The 14,261-nt window shown below is 40.8% G+C and overlaps 1 protein-coding gene across 1 annotated transcript; it reads right to left on the reverse strand.

The window, feature by feature from the left end:
• Window positions 1-1,979: 1,979 nt before the first annotated feature.
• Window positions 1,980-2,261, reverse strand: LOC102856143 (dolichol-phosphate mannosyltransferase subunit 3-like). Its single transcript, XM_006884700.1, has one exon. The coding sequence runs from the start codon at window positions 2,259-2,261 to the stop codon at window positions 1,980-1,982; it is 282 nt and encodes a 93-aa protein (XP_006884762.1).
• Window positions 2,262-14,261: the final 12,000 nt, after the last annotated feature.

Consider the following 14,261-nt stretch of genomic DNA (forward strand, 5'->3'; position numbering starts at 1 on the left):
TGATATTTGAGATCTTGGAAGTGTGATTCCTCCTACCCCTCCTACCGTGTTTCTCTTCAGTAGTGTTTTGTTTATTCGATATCTCTTCATTCCAGATAAAACTGCCTTTACCATCTTGTTGAAGAATAGAATTGGTATCTCTACCATTATACTATGTTTTTTTAAAAATTTTTTAAATTTTATTATTATTATTTTTTTTACAGAGGTTTTGGATTTCCATTCATTCATTCATTGCCGCAATTTTTTCCCTGCCCACCCCTCCTCACCAGCTCGCTTCCCCCTCCAAAGAGAGAGAGAAAAAAAAAGAAAAAAATTCCTTCATTAGTATACAATTCCCATGTCCCTTCCCCCCACCCCCCACCCCAAGTACACTTCTCTATACAACCTTAATTCTGGATTCCTGTGCTAACCATAATAATCATATATCACTTCTAATCTGTTCTTTCCCTCATCTGTTTCAATACAATATACATAATTTATCCAGTTTTTTCTGTCATACCCCCACCCTGATGTCAGAACCATTCTACAAAAGTGGCACCATGCAGTATTTGTCCCTTTGTGACTGAGATATTTCACTCAGCATAATGTCCTCCAGGGTCACCCACTTTGAATAATATTGCATGAGTTCCTTGTTTTTCAGTGCTGCGAAGTATTCCATTGTGTGAATACACCACAGCTTCTCTATCCATTCATTTGTTGATGGGCCTTGAGGCTGCTTCCAGCTCTTTGCTATTGTAAACAAAGCTGCAATAAACATGGGTGTGCATATATCTGCTTGGATGGCAGACATGGTCTCTCTGGGGTATATTCCCATTAATGGGATTGCTGGGTCAAATGGTATCTCTATTTGCAATTTTTTTAGAAAGTGCCACACCGCCTTCCACAATGGTTGCACCATCTTACATTCCCACCAACAGTGAATAAGAGTTCCAGTTTCTCCACATCCTCGCCAGCATTTGTTGCTTGCATTGTACTATGTTTTAAGGTACTGTTTTCTCTGGACCCAAACCTTTTTATATATACTCTAGCCACTCTTCCAGTCTTACACCTTACTGCTTCCTTTTATTCTCACTCAGATAAATCCCTTGTAGTTTTTTAGTATGTGATACTCTTCTGCCTTTGAGCCTTTAACAACTCTTCCCTTTTTCTAGAATGCCATTTCTGCCATTTCCTGTTTACGTTTCCCTCTCTGAGGTACTACTGAATTATGGTATTTAAAGTCCACCTAACACATTTCTGTACAACAGTCCTTGCCTTATCCAAAGCAATTTAATCACTTCATTGATTCAGTACCTTTGTATTTAGTAAAAAACTTTATTGTCAAAAAGCCATGGAGCTCTTTGAGATTGATTTGGAACTGACTCATAGCTTGAGCAGTTTTTTCAGAGGCTATAAATTGCACAGAGGATATTGCCCATGTTAGATTAGCTGGTGGATTTGAACCACATGTTTTTGGATTGACAGCACAACTCCTTACCTACTAGGCCTTCATAAGTCCCAAACTTGTTTTTGGCTGCTGTTTGAGTCAGCCTCTGATTTAATGATAACTTCATACATAATGAAGCCAAATGCTATAAGGTCTTGTACCATCCTTCTGATCAGTAGGAAGGAGATCAAAGCTTTTAGGATCCAGAAGATTTTCTTTCTTTTTTTTTTTCATTTTAATGGGGATTGGATTTTATTAAAGAATAAGTATGGAGTATTTCCTGGCATGTTAAAAGGACCAAGAAAGTGGAATGACTTTCATTCTGAGAGACCTTGAGAAGAGGCCTTTGCCTCTTTCAGTCCAAAACAGGAGAATGCCAGCAGGAGGTACAGATGAAGGCTGATGTGACCTCAGGGAACTGGAACCTCTCACTTCTCCACTGCTAGTACACATCCCTAATCCTCATACTCCACATGCATACAGACCACATAAAAAATAAGCTTGTTCTTTAATGGGAGAGAGAGTGCTACCTGGGCAGGGATTGGGGAGAATGTTAGAAACGCAAGCCCCTGCGGACTAAATCAACTGGGGCCTCCTGGATCTGAGTCTGCAGCTCCAGAGCCTTGTCCTCATAGTCATGGAAAGTGGCCACGTGAAAACCCACAGTGCCCAGGGCAAAGCAGCCAGTAGTCACAATCAAATAGGCGGACAGTGGCCACAGGACCTCCTGGCAGGTGAAGTGTAGCTCCAGGCCCAAGGTAAGGCCCATGATCAAGGCGGCCCAAGTGGACCCCAGGAGCACCAGACTGCATATCCACGAAACCAGCTTTGTCATGATGCCCACTCTCCAGATCACCTAACCTCAGTTCTGCTCCTTTGTGGTCTCGTCTGTCCTCACTGTCCCCATTCAGCTATCAACTGATCCATAAGGTTTTCATAACGTGATTTTTCAGAAGTAGATTTCCAGGGCTTCTGTTTAGTTGGGTTTTGAAGCTCTGCTTTTAAAGCATCATAGAAATTTGCAAAGCTCCCCTTATAGACCAGAACGTCAACCTAGGTGTCCTACATGGAAAAGGAGAATTTGGCCGTTGAACCACCATCAATCAATGCAGGAAAGGAAGATCCCGAATGAGATGGTTTGACACAATAACTGGGATAATGAGGGTAGATGTGTTAGAGACAGTGAAGTTGACCCAGGATAGAGCAAGATTCAGAGCTGTTGTGCATAGGGTCAAGTATGAGTTGTCGTCAACTCGATGGCACATGACATTACAACATATGTTTATTTTAAAATCTTTAGGTGTTTATTACCCCATGTGCTCTAGAAAGATTGTTCCAGTTTCCATTTTCACCTGAAGTCTGATGGTACCATTAAAAAAAACCAAAACACAGCCACAAAAACAAACCTATAGGAAACAACTATGTATTAATCTCTTCAATCTTAAGTCAACCTTATTATTCTCAGTAGTATAGTATTTTAATTTGCTTTACACTTTAAAAATGAAGACGGTTGAGATAGGACAGACATTGCCAGAGTGCTGAAGAGAGGAGCGAGGTCAGTCTAAAGACTAAGATTCCCCTGATCCAGGCTGTAGTCTTCACAATTATTTGCTGTGCATTGGAGATAATGACTAAGCATGATAGAAGAAGAATTGATGTCTCTGAGTTGTGCTGGAGAAAAGTATTGAACATACACTATGGACTGCCAAGAAAATAAACAGGTCTCCTGGCACAGGACAGAGCAGGGTTTAGGGCTGTTGTACATAGGGTCACTATGAGTCGCAAGCGACTCAATGGCACATAACAACAACAATTTTAAAGAGGGTGAAACCAAATTATTCCTTGGAGACAAAAAAAAAATTTATTTTAATGAAAGTTTACAGAGACTTTGGATTTCCATTCACTCATAGTTGCACACTTTCCTCTCTGCCCACCCCTCCCCACCAGTTTGCTTTTCTCTTTGAAAAAAAAATTTATTTCATTGTTATACAGTCCCTCTTCCCCAGTCCACTCCACTATGCAGCTTTCATTCTGGACTCTTGTCATGACAATAATACCTAATCATATATTCCTCCTAATCAGTTTTCTCCCTCATCTGTTTCAATGCAGTATACATTATTTATCCCCTCTTATTAGTTTCCCCCTCCTCTGATGTCAGTCCTGCTTTACAGCAGTGGCACCATGCAGTATTTGTCCTTTTGTGACAGAGCTACTTCACTCAGCATAATGTCCTCCAGGGTCACCCATTTTGAATACTATTGCATGAGTTCCTTGTTTTTTAATGCAGCATAGCATTGCATTGTATGAGTATACCACAGCATCTCTATCTTTTCATTTGTTGATGGGCACTTGGGTTGTTTCCAACTCTTTGCTATTCTGGACAAAGCTGCAATAAACATGGGTGAGGGAGGCAAGGATTTTGAAGCTCCATCTCATACTTTGGGCATGTTGCTAGGAAGGACAAGTCATTGGAGAAGCACTTCACACTTGGAATGGTGCAGGGACAGTCCAGGAAAGGAAGACCCTGGATTAGATGGATTGACACAGTAACTGAGGTTAATAGGGGTAGGCATGTTGGAGACTATGAGATTGGCTCAAGATGTGAATATGGTCACTATGAGTTACATAGGATTGAATGGCACGTAACAACAATAACATGCCTCATTCTTTACCCTGGGCAATTAGTATCATTTTGAAATGCCACTTTAAAATAATTATGTTAAAACTTCCTTGTTAAAAGTTGTTAGTAATGATACCAAGTGTTTAAGTGGGAGAAAAAGATCTCAGCAAGAACTTTTTTTGGTTCACATAAAGTACCCATAGGTTCATGGAAGAACTTTATCTTCAAGGCTTTTATTAGAGTTGTTGCTATTGTTGATTGCCTTCGAGTCAAGCACGACTCATAGTGACTCCAGGAACAAAAGACCTGAAGCCCCTTTAACAACCATCAACATTTAAAAAAATTCATAGAGTTTCTGGAGGCACATTATTTAGAAAGTGGATGCCACTTGGAGCCAAAATTTTGACGTATTGGTGAGAAGTAGGATAATTTAGGGGTGATTGCTATATTTTGTTGGGCCTGGATATTGGCATCTAGTGTTTCTCTAATGTGATTTGTATTTGTTGAAGAACAATTGCAAAGTGCAACATATGGCCTTACTCCAATCTTTTATCCTTCAATCGCTTTTTCCCCCCTCTTTCCTGGAATGAGTATTTTGTAATCAAACTGTTAATTTTACGATGGCATTAATTAATAAAGTCTGGTAAATTGCTGAGCTTCCAAATTTATACACGCTTAGAAATAATTTGGTTTAATTAAAAGTCTTAATTTTTTTTCTTATTATTGTACCCAAAGTTTATGTTCTTGACCTAAATAGCTTCTCAGAGCTATTACTCTGAAAGAAATGATGAGCATTGGAGTTGAGATAGATGATCGCTCCCTTATTCTTTTATGACTCATCTTACAGAGGATAACAGAGGTTTTCATTTCCACAGGTCTGGTTTCTGGTTCAAACTCTGCTTTTTTTTTTTTCCACTGGCCTTAGTCAAATCACCTAATTTCATTGTTCTCTTTTACCCTAGCCTTTGAACCATTTCATTTTGATTCTGTCGTGGTTTATGAAATAAAACCATAATAATGTTGTTGTTGTTATGTGCTGTCGAGTCGTTTGTGACTCATAACGACCCTATGTACAACAGCCCTAAACCGTGCTCTATCCTGTGCCAATCTCATTGCCCCTGACAAACCCATCCCGAGTACCCCAGTCACTGAATCAATCCACCTCATAGAGGGTCTTCCCCTCCTGCGCTGTCCCTCCACTCTGCCCAGCATGATGTCCCTCTCCAAAGACCTGTCTCTCCTTACAACATGTTCAAAGTATGTCAGACGAAGCCCCAGAATCCTTGCCTCCAAGGAGCAGCCTGGTTTAATGCTCTCTACGATGAATCTGTTTGTTTTCTTGGCAGTCCATGGTACATTCAATACTCTGCTCCAGCACCACAGCTCAAAGGCGTTAATTCTCCTTCTATCCTCCCTTGTCATTGTCCAACTCTCTGATGCATAACAAGTGATTGCAAAAACCATGGCCTGTATCAGGCGCACCTTAGTCTCCTGAGAGACACTGTTGCTCTTGAGTATTTTGGAGAGGCCCCTAACCACAGACTTTCCCATCGCAATACGTTTTTTTTTTATTTCCTGGCTACTGGTGCCAAGAGTGTTGACCGTGGAGCCGAGCAAACTGAAGCTGTGAACAATCTCAATCTCTTCGCCATCCATCCTGATGCTACCGATTGGTCCAGTGGTGAGAATTTTTGTCTTCTTAACATTGAGCCTCAGTCCATATTGAAGACTGCAGTCCTTGACCCTCTGCAGTAAGTGCATGAGGTCCTCCTCAGTTTCAGCAAGCAAGGTTGTGTCATCTGCATAACGCAGATTGTTGATAGATCGTCCACCAATCCTAACGCCACGCCTCTCCTCATAGAGCCCAGCCTCTCGGATAATCTGCTCTGCATACAGGTTGAAAAGGTATGGAGATAGGACACATCCCTGACGTACACCCTTCCCAATTTTGAACCATGCAGTGTTGCCCTGCTCTATTCTGACGACTGCCTCTTGGTCCAAGTATAGGTTTCGCATTAGCACGATTAAATGTTCTGGGTTTCCCATTCTTCTCAGAGTCAGCCACAGTTTGTTATGATCCACGCAGTCAAATGCCTTTGCATAATCAATGAAACACACATAGACATTCTTCTGGTATTCTCTGCTTTCAGCTAAGATCCATCTAACATCAGCTATAATATCCCTAGTACCACGACCCCTTCTAAACCCAGCCTGGACTTCTGACAGTTCTCTGCTGATGTGCTTTTCCAGTTGTTTTTGGATAATCTTCAGTAGAATCTTGCTTGCATGTGAAATCAATGGTATTGTTCTGTAGTTTCCACACTCAGTTAGACTTGAATTTATAAAATATGAGTAAACTAGAATGATAACTGGATTGGGAAAAACTGTGGGTTGATGTTCTGCTACAAATGTAGTTTCACTTTTAGAAAACAAGAGCAGCATGCCTTGTTTTTGTTTTTTTGTTTGTTCGCTTTTTTCTCTCTTGACACATATAGTTGGGAACAGAGAAGCCCAACTTAGAAATGGAAGGGCCTTCCACTGTACTGACTGTAATCTAATATCTTTCATCAGGCTCTGTACAACCTTACTATGCCTTTTCTAAGTCTCCAATTCCAGAGTTTTGACCCCTTTCAGTAGTTGTTGTACTTGTAGTTTTAAAATTCCATTTTCTTTCAGTTTTTTCTTCATCATTGTGACTGGTTGCCAGTAAGAACTTCATTAAAAAGCTAGTAATGAGGTTACTAGTACTTGACTTACATACATCTGGTATTTGTTGGAAATCACATGTGAACTTATAAAAAGGGGTTTGGTCATGATTCTAGCCAGAATGTGAAATTTCCAACCGTATTTTAGAATAACGAATTTCTCAGACTCCTGAAGAATCAAAGTCAGGGTCAGCACAAAGCTGGTTCTTATGAAGGTGGAAGTAAGATATACCTTGATTTTTCACCTTCTTCCCATTTCTGACACTAGCTACTTTCCTCATTGCACAGTCTGCTTCTGTGTTGGGTTTGATCGTTCATTGTGATGGCCACTGCTCATTTGTTACATGATTTATTAAGGAATTAACAGGTTATAACTTACTATCAAAAGGCATATATAAAGTTTGGAAGGCTTCTTTTTAAGTGGAGAGCTTGTCCACCTTACTTTTACTATAAAACAGTTCTATAACTTTCTTGGCCATGGGTACACTCAGGCAGGCCCTTCTCACAACCTCCTCGTGGTTCTCAGTCAGAAATGACCCCCCCTTCTTGGCCTGGAGTCCCAATTCTCAGCACAGCTGAAGCATATCTTCCCACATGTAGGCCAAGCAAGTTCAGCCTATACACTTGCTTTTCTGCAGTTTACTGGCTCTCCTCTTAGCCAGTGTATCAGCTTGTCCGCGTCTCTTAACTCTTTTCATAGTTGTGTTGCTTTCCGTTACTACTTCCAGTTCTGCCTCAGGGCCTTTTCAGAAGCAGCTATGGCTGGGTGTGTTGCTGAGCCTCTTCCCAGGCTCTGTACCATCCTTTCTGTTGCGACTTCCTCTCCCCAACATCCTCTTTCTATCTGCTGTTGCTTCCCTCCGAATATCTCTGTGAGGTTGCCTATTCTAGAAGCCAGTTCCTTGTCAATTCAGCATGACGTCCTCCCAAAAGAACCACAAACTGACCAGTCTTCACAAGTCAGTCATTCCTATTGTGTGATGTTGTGTAGCACTATTTGTATAGCAAGGATCCCTAATGGAGCACTAGTTTAAATATGTGGATGCTTACTGAAAGGTCTGTGATTAGAACCCACCCCCAGGTTCACGGGAGAAAGATGAGGCAGCCAGCTTCCATAGAATTCTGTGGGGTAGTTTAATTCTATTCCATTCTGTAGGGGTGCTGTGAGTTGGCTTTGGGGTTTTATGCTCGTAATGAATCAACCTTTGCAAGGTACATATAAAGCAAACTGATCAAAGCACAGACTGCAGCCTAAGACCAGATAAGATATACCAAACCTTGTATTGTTTGTCATTTACACAGGTAATGTCAATCTCTGGGGTAGAAAACAGCCTGGAAACCTTCCCTACTCAAGTTACTTCTCCAAAGAACTAGGGAAGAGAGCTTAAAGGGGGGGGGGGGAAGAACCAAAGAAGAAAGCTCATTTCGCCACACCAGAAACTACTAAATGTGGCAGTTTCTTTCAGATTATAAACTACAGCTGAAATTTTATCTTGATTGAAAATTTACTATTTCTAGTATTAGGGATGGCTATCCACTAATCTGGATGACAACCACATGGCCAACTGATTGGGAGAAATCAATATTTGGCCCATTCCAAAGAAAGGTGATCTGACAGTGTGGAAATTATCAGAGTATCATATGTATCACATGTATGGAAGATTCTGCTGAAGATGACCCCAAAACGACTTGGAACAGCTCATCAACAGAGAACTACCTGAAGTGCAGGGTGGATTTAGAAGAGATCGTGGCACGAGGGATATTATAGTTAGTGTCAGATGGATGCTGGCTGAAAGCATAGAGTATCAGAGGAATGTTTGTCTGTTTCATTGACTATGCAAAGGCATTTGACTGTGTGGATCACAACAGATTGTGGCTGACTCAGAAGAATGGGAATCCCAGAACACTTCTTGATTGTGCTTAAGTGAAATCTGTACTTGGACCAGGAGGCAGTCATCAGAACAGAGCAGGGTAACACTGCATGGTTCAAAATTGGGAAGGGTGTACGCCAGGGATGTGTCCTGTCTCCATACCTTTTCAACCTGTATGCAGAGCAGATTATCTAGGAGGCTGGGCTCTATGAGGAGAATTGTGGCATCAGGATTGGCGGAAGATCTATTAACAATCTGCATTATGCAGATGACACACCCTGCTTGCTGAAACTGAGGAGGACCTGAAGTCGCAAGTGATTCGACAGCACATAACAGCAACAACTGCCTCCTAGCCCCCATAGTTTTCTGCTGAGAAATTGGAGCTTAGCATTATTTTTTCTGCTTAATAGATGACTTTTTTCTCCAGCTGCTCTTAGTGTTTTTTAATTTTGGGAAAATTGATCATGTTATATCATAGTGTTTTTCTTTTGTAGTCTGTCTTGTTTGAGATTCTCTCAGCTTCTTGAATGTGTATGTTTTCCTCTTTGTTCATAATACTTGGGAAGTTTCCTTAGTGCAAATCTTCAAGAGTTGTGTGTGTGTGTGTGTCTCTTCCTGTACAAGAATTCCACTTGTTGTTATGTGCCATTGAGTCACCTGTGACTCATAACAACCCTCCGTGCAAGAGCACTGAAGCCTGTCCTATCCTGAGCCAGTCTTACAGCCTCCGACACAGCTTCTCCAATTGCACCACTTATTGTACCAATACATCCCATCCGGGGTCTTCCTCTCCTCTGCTGTCCGTCCACTTTTTCAAACATGATTTCCGCCTAGGACTAGTCTCTTCTAGCCATATGCCCAAAGTATGAAACAGAGTTCAAAATCCTAGCTTCCAAGGAGAAACATTGTTTCAACCCCTCCAGGACTGGTTGGTTTGTTTTCCATTATTTGTCAATTATTCCTCTTGATGTTGTTATACATGATACTTAGATTTCTTAATTTTCCTTCCTTTTGGTCCTGATTGTTCCTCTGACAGATTAATAGATTAGTTATTTTTTAGAGATTTGTTCTCCGTTTCTTTAGTTCTCTAATGTCCTTTTTGATATGTTTCCTGTTTCTTAATTTTAACCTTAAGTGTTCTAAGTTTCAATTTGCTGTTTCTGTGTTCTTTCTAAAGTGCTTAATCTGTTTGGTCTTGGGATTTTTTCTGTTATCATTTTAAAGTTTTGCCAGTATTTTCCTGAATTTTTGTCTTTGATTTCTGCAGACTTTTTCTCAATCTTATGGAGACACTTATATATCATTCTCTTTAATTTCTTGTCAGGAAATTCTAATATAATTTGTTCCACTGAATGAATTTCTGGTTTTGTATTTTGGTCACCTTTCACCCTCATTTGGTCCCCCCCCTTTTTTTAAGGCTTTCTGCTGCCCCTTTGTGTTGGTGTCGTCTTAATTGTATTTCATTTTTATGTATTTGAGGTATGTGAGTATATTGCACCAGTTAATAATTTTATAATTCTTTTCTAAGGACTCAAGTAACTTTGACACACATAATACAGTATGGCTTCAGGAACGCAACAAACCGAAAGACGGCACTAAATGAGAAACAAAACAGTTAAATTTGATTGGAGAATTCACTGTTTTCTAGTGTCCATACTTTTGGAATTCCCACTCTCTGTTGCCTAGCAGACAGAGCGGTTGTGTTTTGAGCCAGGGAGAGATGCATTGGAAATGAAAAGCGTGGTTACAGACCCCCGACACGACAGTACACTCTTCCCAAGTTGCAGACAGACGCCTGCCTAGCTGGACATTCTATGCAGAGATACATAATGAGGTTCCTGTAGATGGCACAGTTACCACCCCCCATGTCCCAGGCTCACAGGGCTACAACAGTCCATTTTTTTCCCTTGAAAGTGCTTCTCGTCCATGCCGCCGTTGATGCCGCTCAGGGCCAACGCAGCCATCGCTACCTCCGTCTTGGAAATTCACAGTCCACCTTCTGTTTACTGCACGTGTGCAGAAGCACCGGCCTCGCTTGCATTCTAGTTTTGTAATTAATATTTTTACCTCTGGTATTCAGGTGGGTATGATAGAGGATAAAGGTGTGTGTGCAGTTCTCCGTTTGCAGTTTTATAAAGCAGACTGGGTCAGTGTTGTTTGCAGTCTGTCCATCAGATGATCAGAGAGTTAAGGAGTGTTGGTGGCATAGTCTGTAGGGAATAATCTTGCTAACCCAAAGGCCACACCTCCCTGGTGGTTTGCACTCAGTGCCTCTGATGGCCAGTCTCCTCTTGTGTGGTTTATGGTTTAGGAAAACCAATGGAGAGTCAGCTATGAGTTGGCTTCAGCATGCTAACAGAGAAAGAGAGAGAAAATGAAAAGTAGATGCAGTTGGCCTTGACCTAGGGTCTTGAGATGACTTGAGGCTCTGTTGTAAGTTTCCTATGTAACAACCATTACTGTTGAGTCAGAACTAATTCATAGTGGCCTTGCCAGTGGATTTTCAAAGATTAACTCGCCTGGGTGATTTCCCGTTGTTCTGTGGAAAAGTGGGTAGATTGAACCACCTGCCTTTGGGTTGATAGTCAGCTCCTTAAGCAACAAGGCCACCAGATCTCCCAAGCAATTCATAGCTTGGAAAACCAATAACAAACCAAAATAAGGGGAAAATTTCTCTCATGCATTTTATAGCCTAAGGAAACCTAGTGGAGGGTCAATTATGAGTCAGTTCTGACTTGATAGTAGTGAGAGCGGGCACTCAAGACTACCAAATTTGTTTTTGCCTTAAAATGGTCATTTTTCGTTATTCTTGGTCTTTTGCCCCCACTGAGCCCCGTTCTGTTGACTTGATTCTGACATGTAGTGACTCTACCAGGTTTCCAAGGGGCTATAAATCTTTTTCAAAGAAGAACCCCATCTTTATCCTTTAGTGCTGCTGATGGTTTCAGACTACTGAGCATCTCATTAATCATTTCAGTAAATCTGCTTTGCTACTAAATTTCTTCTGCGTGGGTGGTGATAATTGTTCTTGAATGATGTGTGCAACTCATAGCCACACCAGCCACTGGCCCCCAGCTAGGGCTAGAGATGGCTGTCCTGCTCCATGATATTAATTTTCCTTAGAGTTTTTATGGTTTGCTATTAAGGGTACAACACCTATCTGTCAGCTTGCGGTATGAGGGAATGGAGTTTCCATGTTGCTACTTATTTTGTATCTTAGGTGTATATATGCTTACTTGTTTATAGTTTGCTCGTACTAGTATAGCGCTTGACTGTCAGTTTGCTGTGTAGGAGTAACAAGTGGGTTGCTGGAATTCAGAAAGCTATGACACCAGTGTTTTAAATGTCAGCAGTCACCCATGGGGACAGATTTCAGCAGAACTCCCAGATTATGACATACTAGGAAGCAGGATTGACCATCGAATTTTGAAATGATAAGCCTTCAAAAACTCTATGAACAATAGAGGAACACGGGTGTTGGAACCCAGATTAAGTCTTTAAAAATTAAGAGAAACAGCTGTAAGCATCCATTAATAATTGGAACATAAACTGAATGAAATATGAATCTAAGAAAACAAAGTTGCAAAAATTAAACGGAAGATATGAAGACATTCTACACATTAGTGAACTGAAGTGGACTTGCCATTGGCCACTTTGAATCAGACAGTCATACAATCTATTATGCTGGGAATGAAAAATTGGGGAAGAATAGTGTTGCGTTCATAGATGAAAAAACCATTTCAGGATCTATCCTGAAGTACAATGCTGTCAGTAATAGGATACTGCCCATACATGTACAAGCAAGACTTGTTAATATAACTATTATTCAGTTATATACATCAACAGCTAATGCCAAAGATGAGGAAATGGAGGAATTCTATCAGCTTTTTCAGTCCAGAATTGACCAAACTTGTAATCAAGATGCATTAACAATAATTGGTGCCTGGAATGCAAAAATGAGAAACAGAAAAGGAATGGTAGTCAGAAATTACGGATGTGGTTACAGAAATGATGTTAGAGATCAAATTTGTACATTCAATGATTTATTTGTTCCAATACCCTTTTCTACAGGTTTTAGTTGACAACACTCTGAAGGCAAAAAGCATACTGCCCAGACTCTTTTCTGTGATTGCCTTTTTTTTTTTTTTAAATTTTTGTCCCTTCAGTTTTGCTCTTTGGTAGTCTTAAACTCTAATTTTTTTTCCTTTCCAACCCTGTAAGACTGTCTAACGCTGTAGAGTACAGTACTTTGTAGATGTAAGAGCAAAGAGTAGTAAAGGATGGTCAGGTTTAGCTCTATGTTTCCTTTGTCTGTCTTGATCTGTCAAGTTCTGCCTTATTTAGCCCCACCCACACACACACATTTCAATTCAGATTTAAATAGTTCAATGGTAATTCATTATATAAAAATACAATGGACAGAAGGAGAGTTAATGCCTTTGAGCTGTGGTGCTGGAGAAGAGTACTGAATGTACCACGGACGGCCAGGAAAACAAACAGATTCATCTTGGAGAGGATTAAACCAAGCTACTCCTTGGAGGCAAGGATTCTGGGGCTTCGTCTGACATACTTTGGACATGTTGCCAGGAGGGACGGGTCCTTGGAGAGGGACATCATGCTTGGGAGGGTGGAGGGACAGCGCAGGAGGGGAAGACCCTCTATGAGATGGATTGATTCGGTGACTGGGGTAATCGGGATGGATGTGTCAGAGGCAGTGTGGTTGGCGCAGGATAGAGCAAGGTTTAGGGCTGTTGTGCATAGGGTCGCTATGAGTCGCAAACGACTCAACTGGCACATAACAATAAACAACATATGCATGATTGTATGAAACACAATGTAAATGAGTTACTATATGCAAAAGCACTTGTGTATTAGGAAGTGTGAGGATGGTACAGGATAGAGAAGGGTTCAGATCTTTTTGTTCATCAGGTTGCTATGGCAGCTAACAACAACAACAACGATCTCTATCTATTATTACTCTGTTGGTTCAAGTTCCCATTGAATCCTCTTCCTTCCCATACCTTATTCACCCATGAAAGTCTGCTGTCCTTCATGCTTCCCCTTTTTCAGCCCCCCATTCCCCCTTTCCATGTCCCCTTTTGATATTTATACACATCTAACTAGTTATCCTTCTACAATAGTTATTTTATTTGTTACTAATAGCAAATAGTATTTTTATAATAATGATCTTATTCAATATTTTGTCCTTATGAAACGGAGTTAAGTTTACTCAGCATAATGCTCTCTAGACTTTCCCATGTTGTATAGTATTCTACAAAATCATTGTCCCTTCGTGCTGTATTTCCACTGTGCAAATATACCACAGTTTCTCAGTCTGATATACCACAGTTTCTCAGTCTGTTAATTTGTTGATGGACATGTGGTATTGTGAATAATGCTACTTTGAACATAGGTGCACACCTCTGTGTTCATGACTCAGTTTTAATTGCCATGGCATATATTCCTAGCATGTTGGATTTTTGTACTCAGTTTTGTTGAGGAAATGCCACACTGCCTTCCAGAGTGGCTATACTGTTTTACAATCCCACCAACAATGCATGAGAATTTCAATTTTTCTGTATCCTGTCCAGCATATATTGCTTGCTGTCCTATTAAACTTGCTACTGCTATTGGGGTGA

The sequence above is a fragment of the Elephantulus edwardii genome, unplaced genomic scaffold (assembly GCF_000299155.1).
Source record: "Elephantulus edwardii isolate Elephantulus edwardi_28Jun2011 unplaced genomic scaffold, EleEdw1.0 scaffold00037, whole genome shotgun sequence".
Taxonomy (NCBI): domain Eukaryota; kingdom Metazoa; phylum Chordata; class Mammalia; order Macroscelidea; family Macroscelididae; genus Elephantulus; species Elephantulus edwardii.

Bases quoted from the DNA above. Each gene is read 5' to 3' on its own strand.
- LOC102856143 (XM_006884700.1), bottom strand. From the start codon at position 2,261: ATGACAAAGCTGGTTTCGTGGATATGCAGTCTGGTGCTCCTGGGGTCC.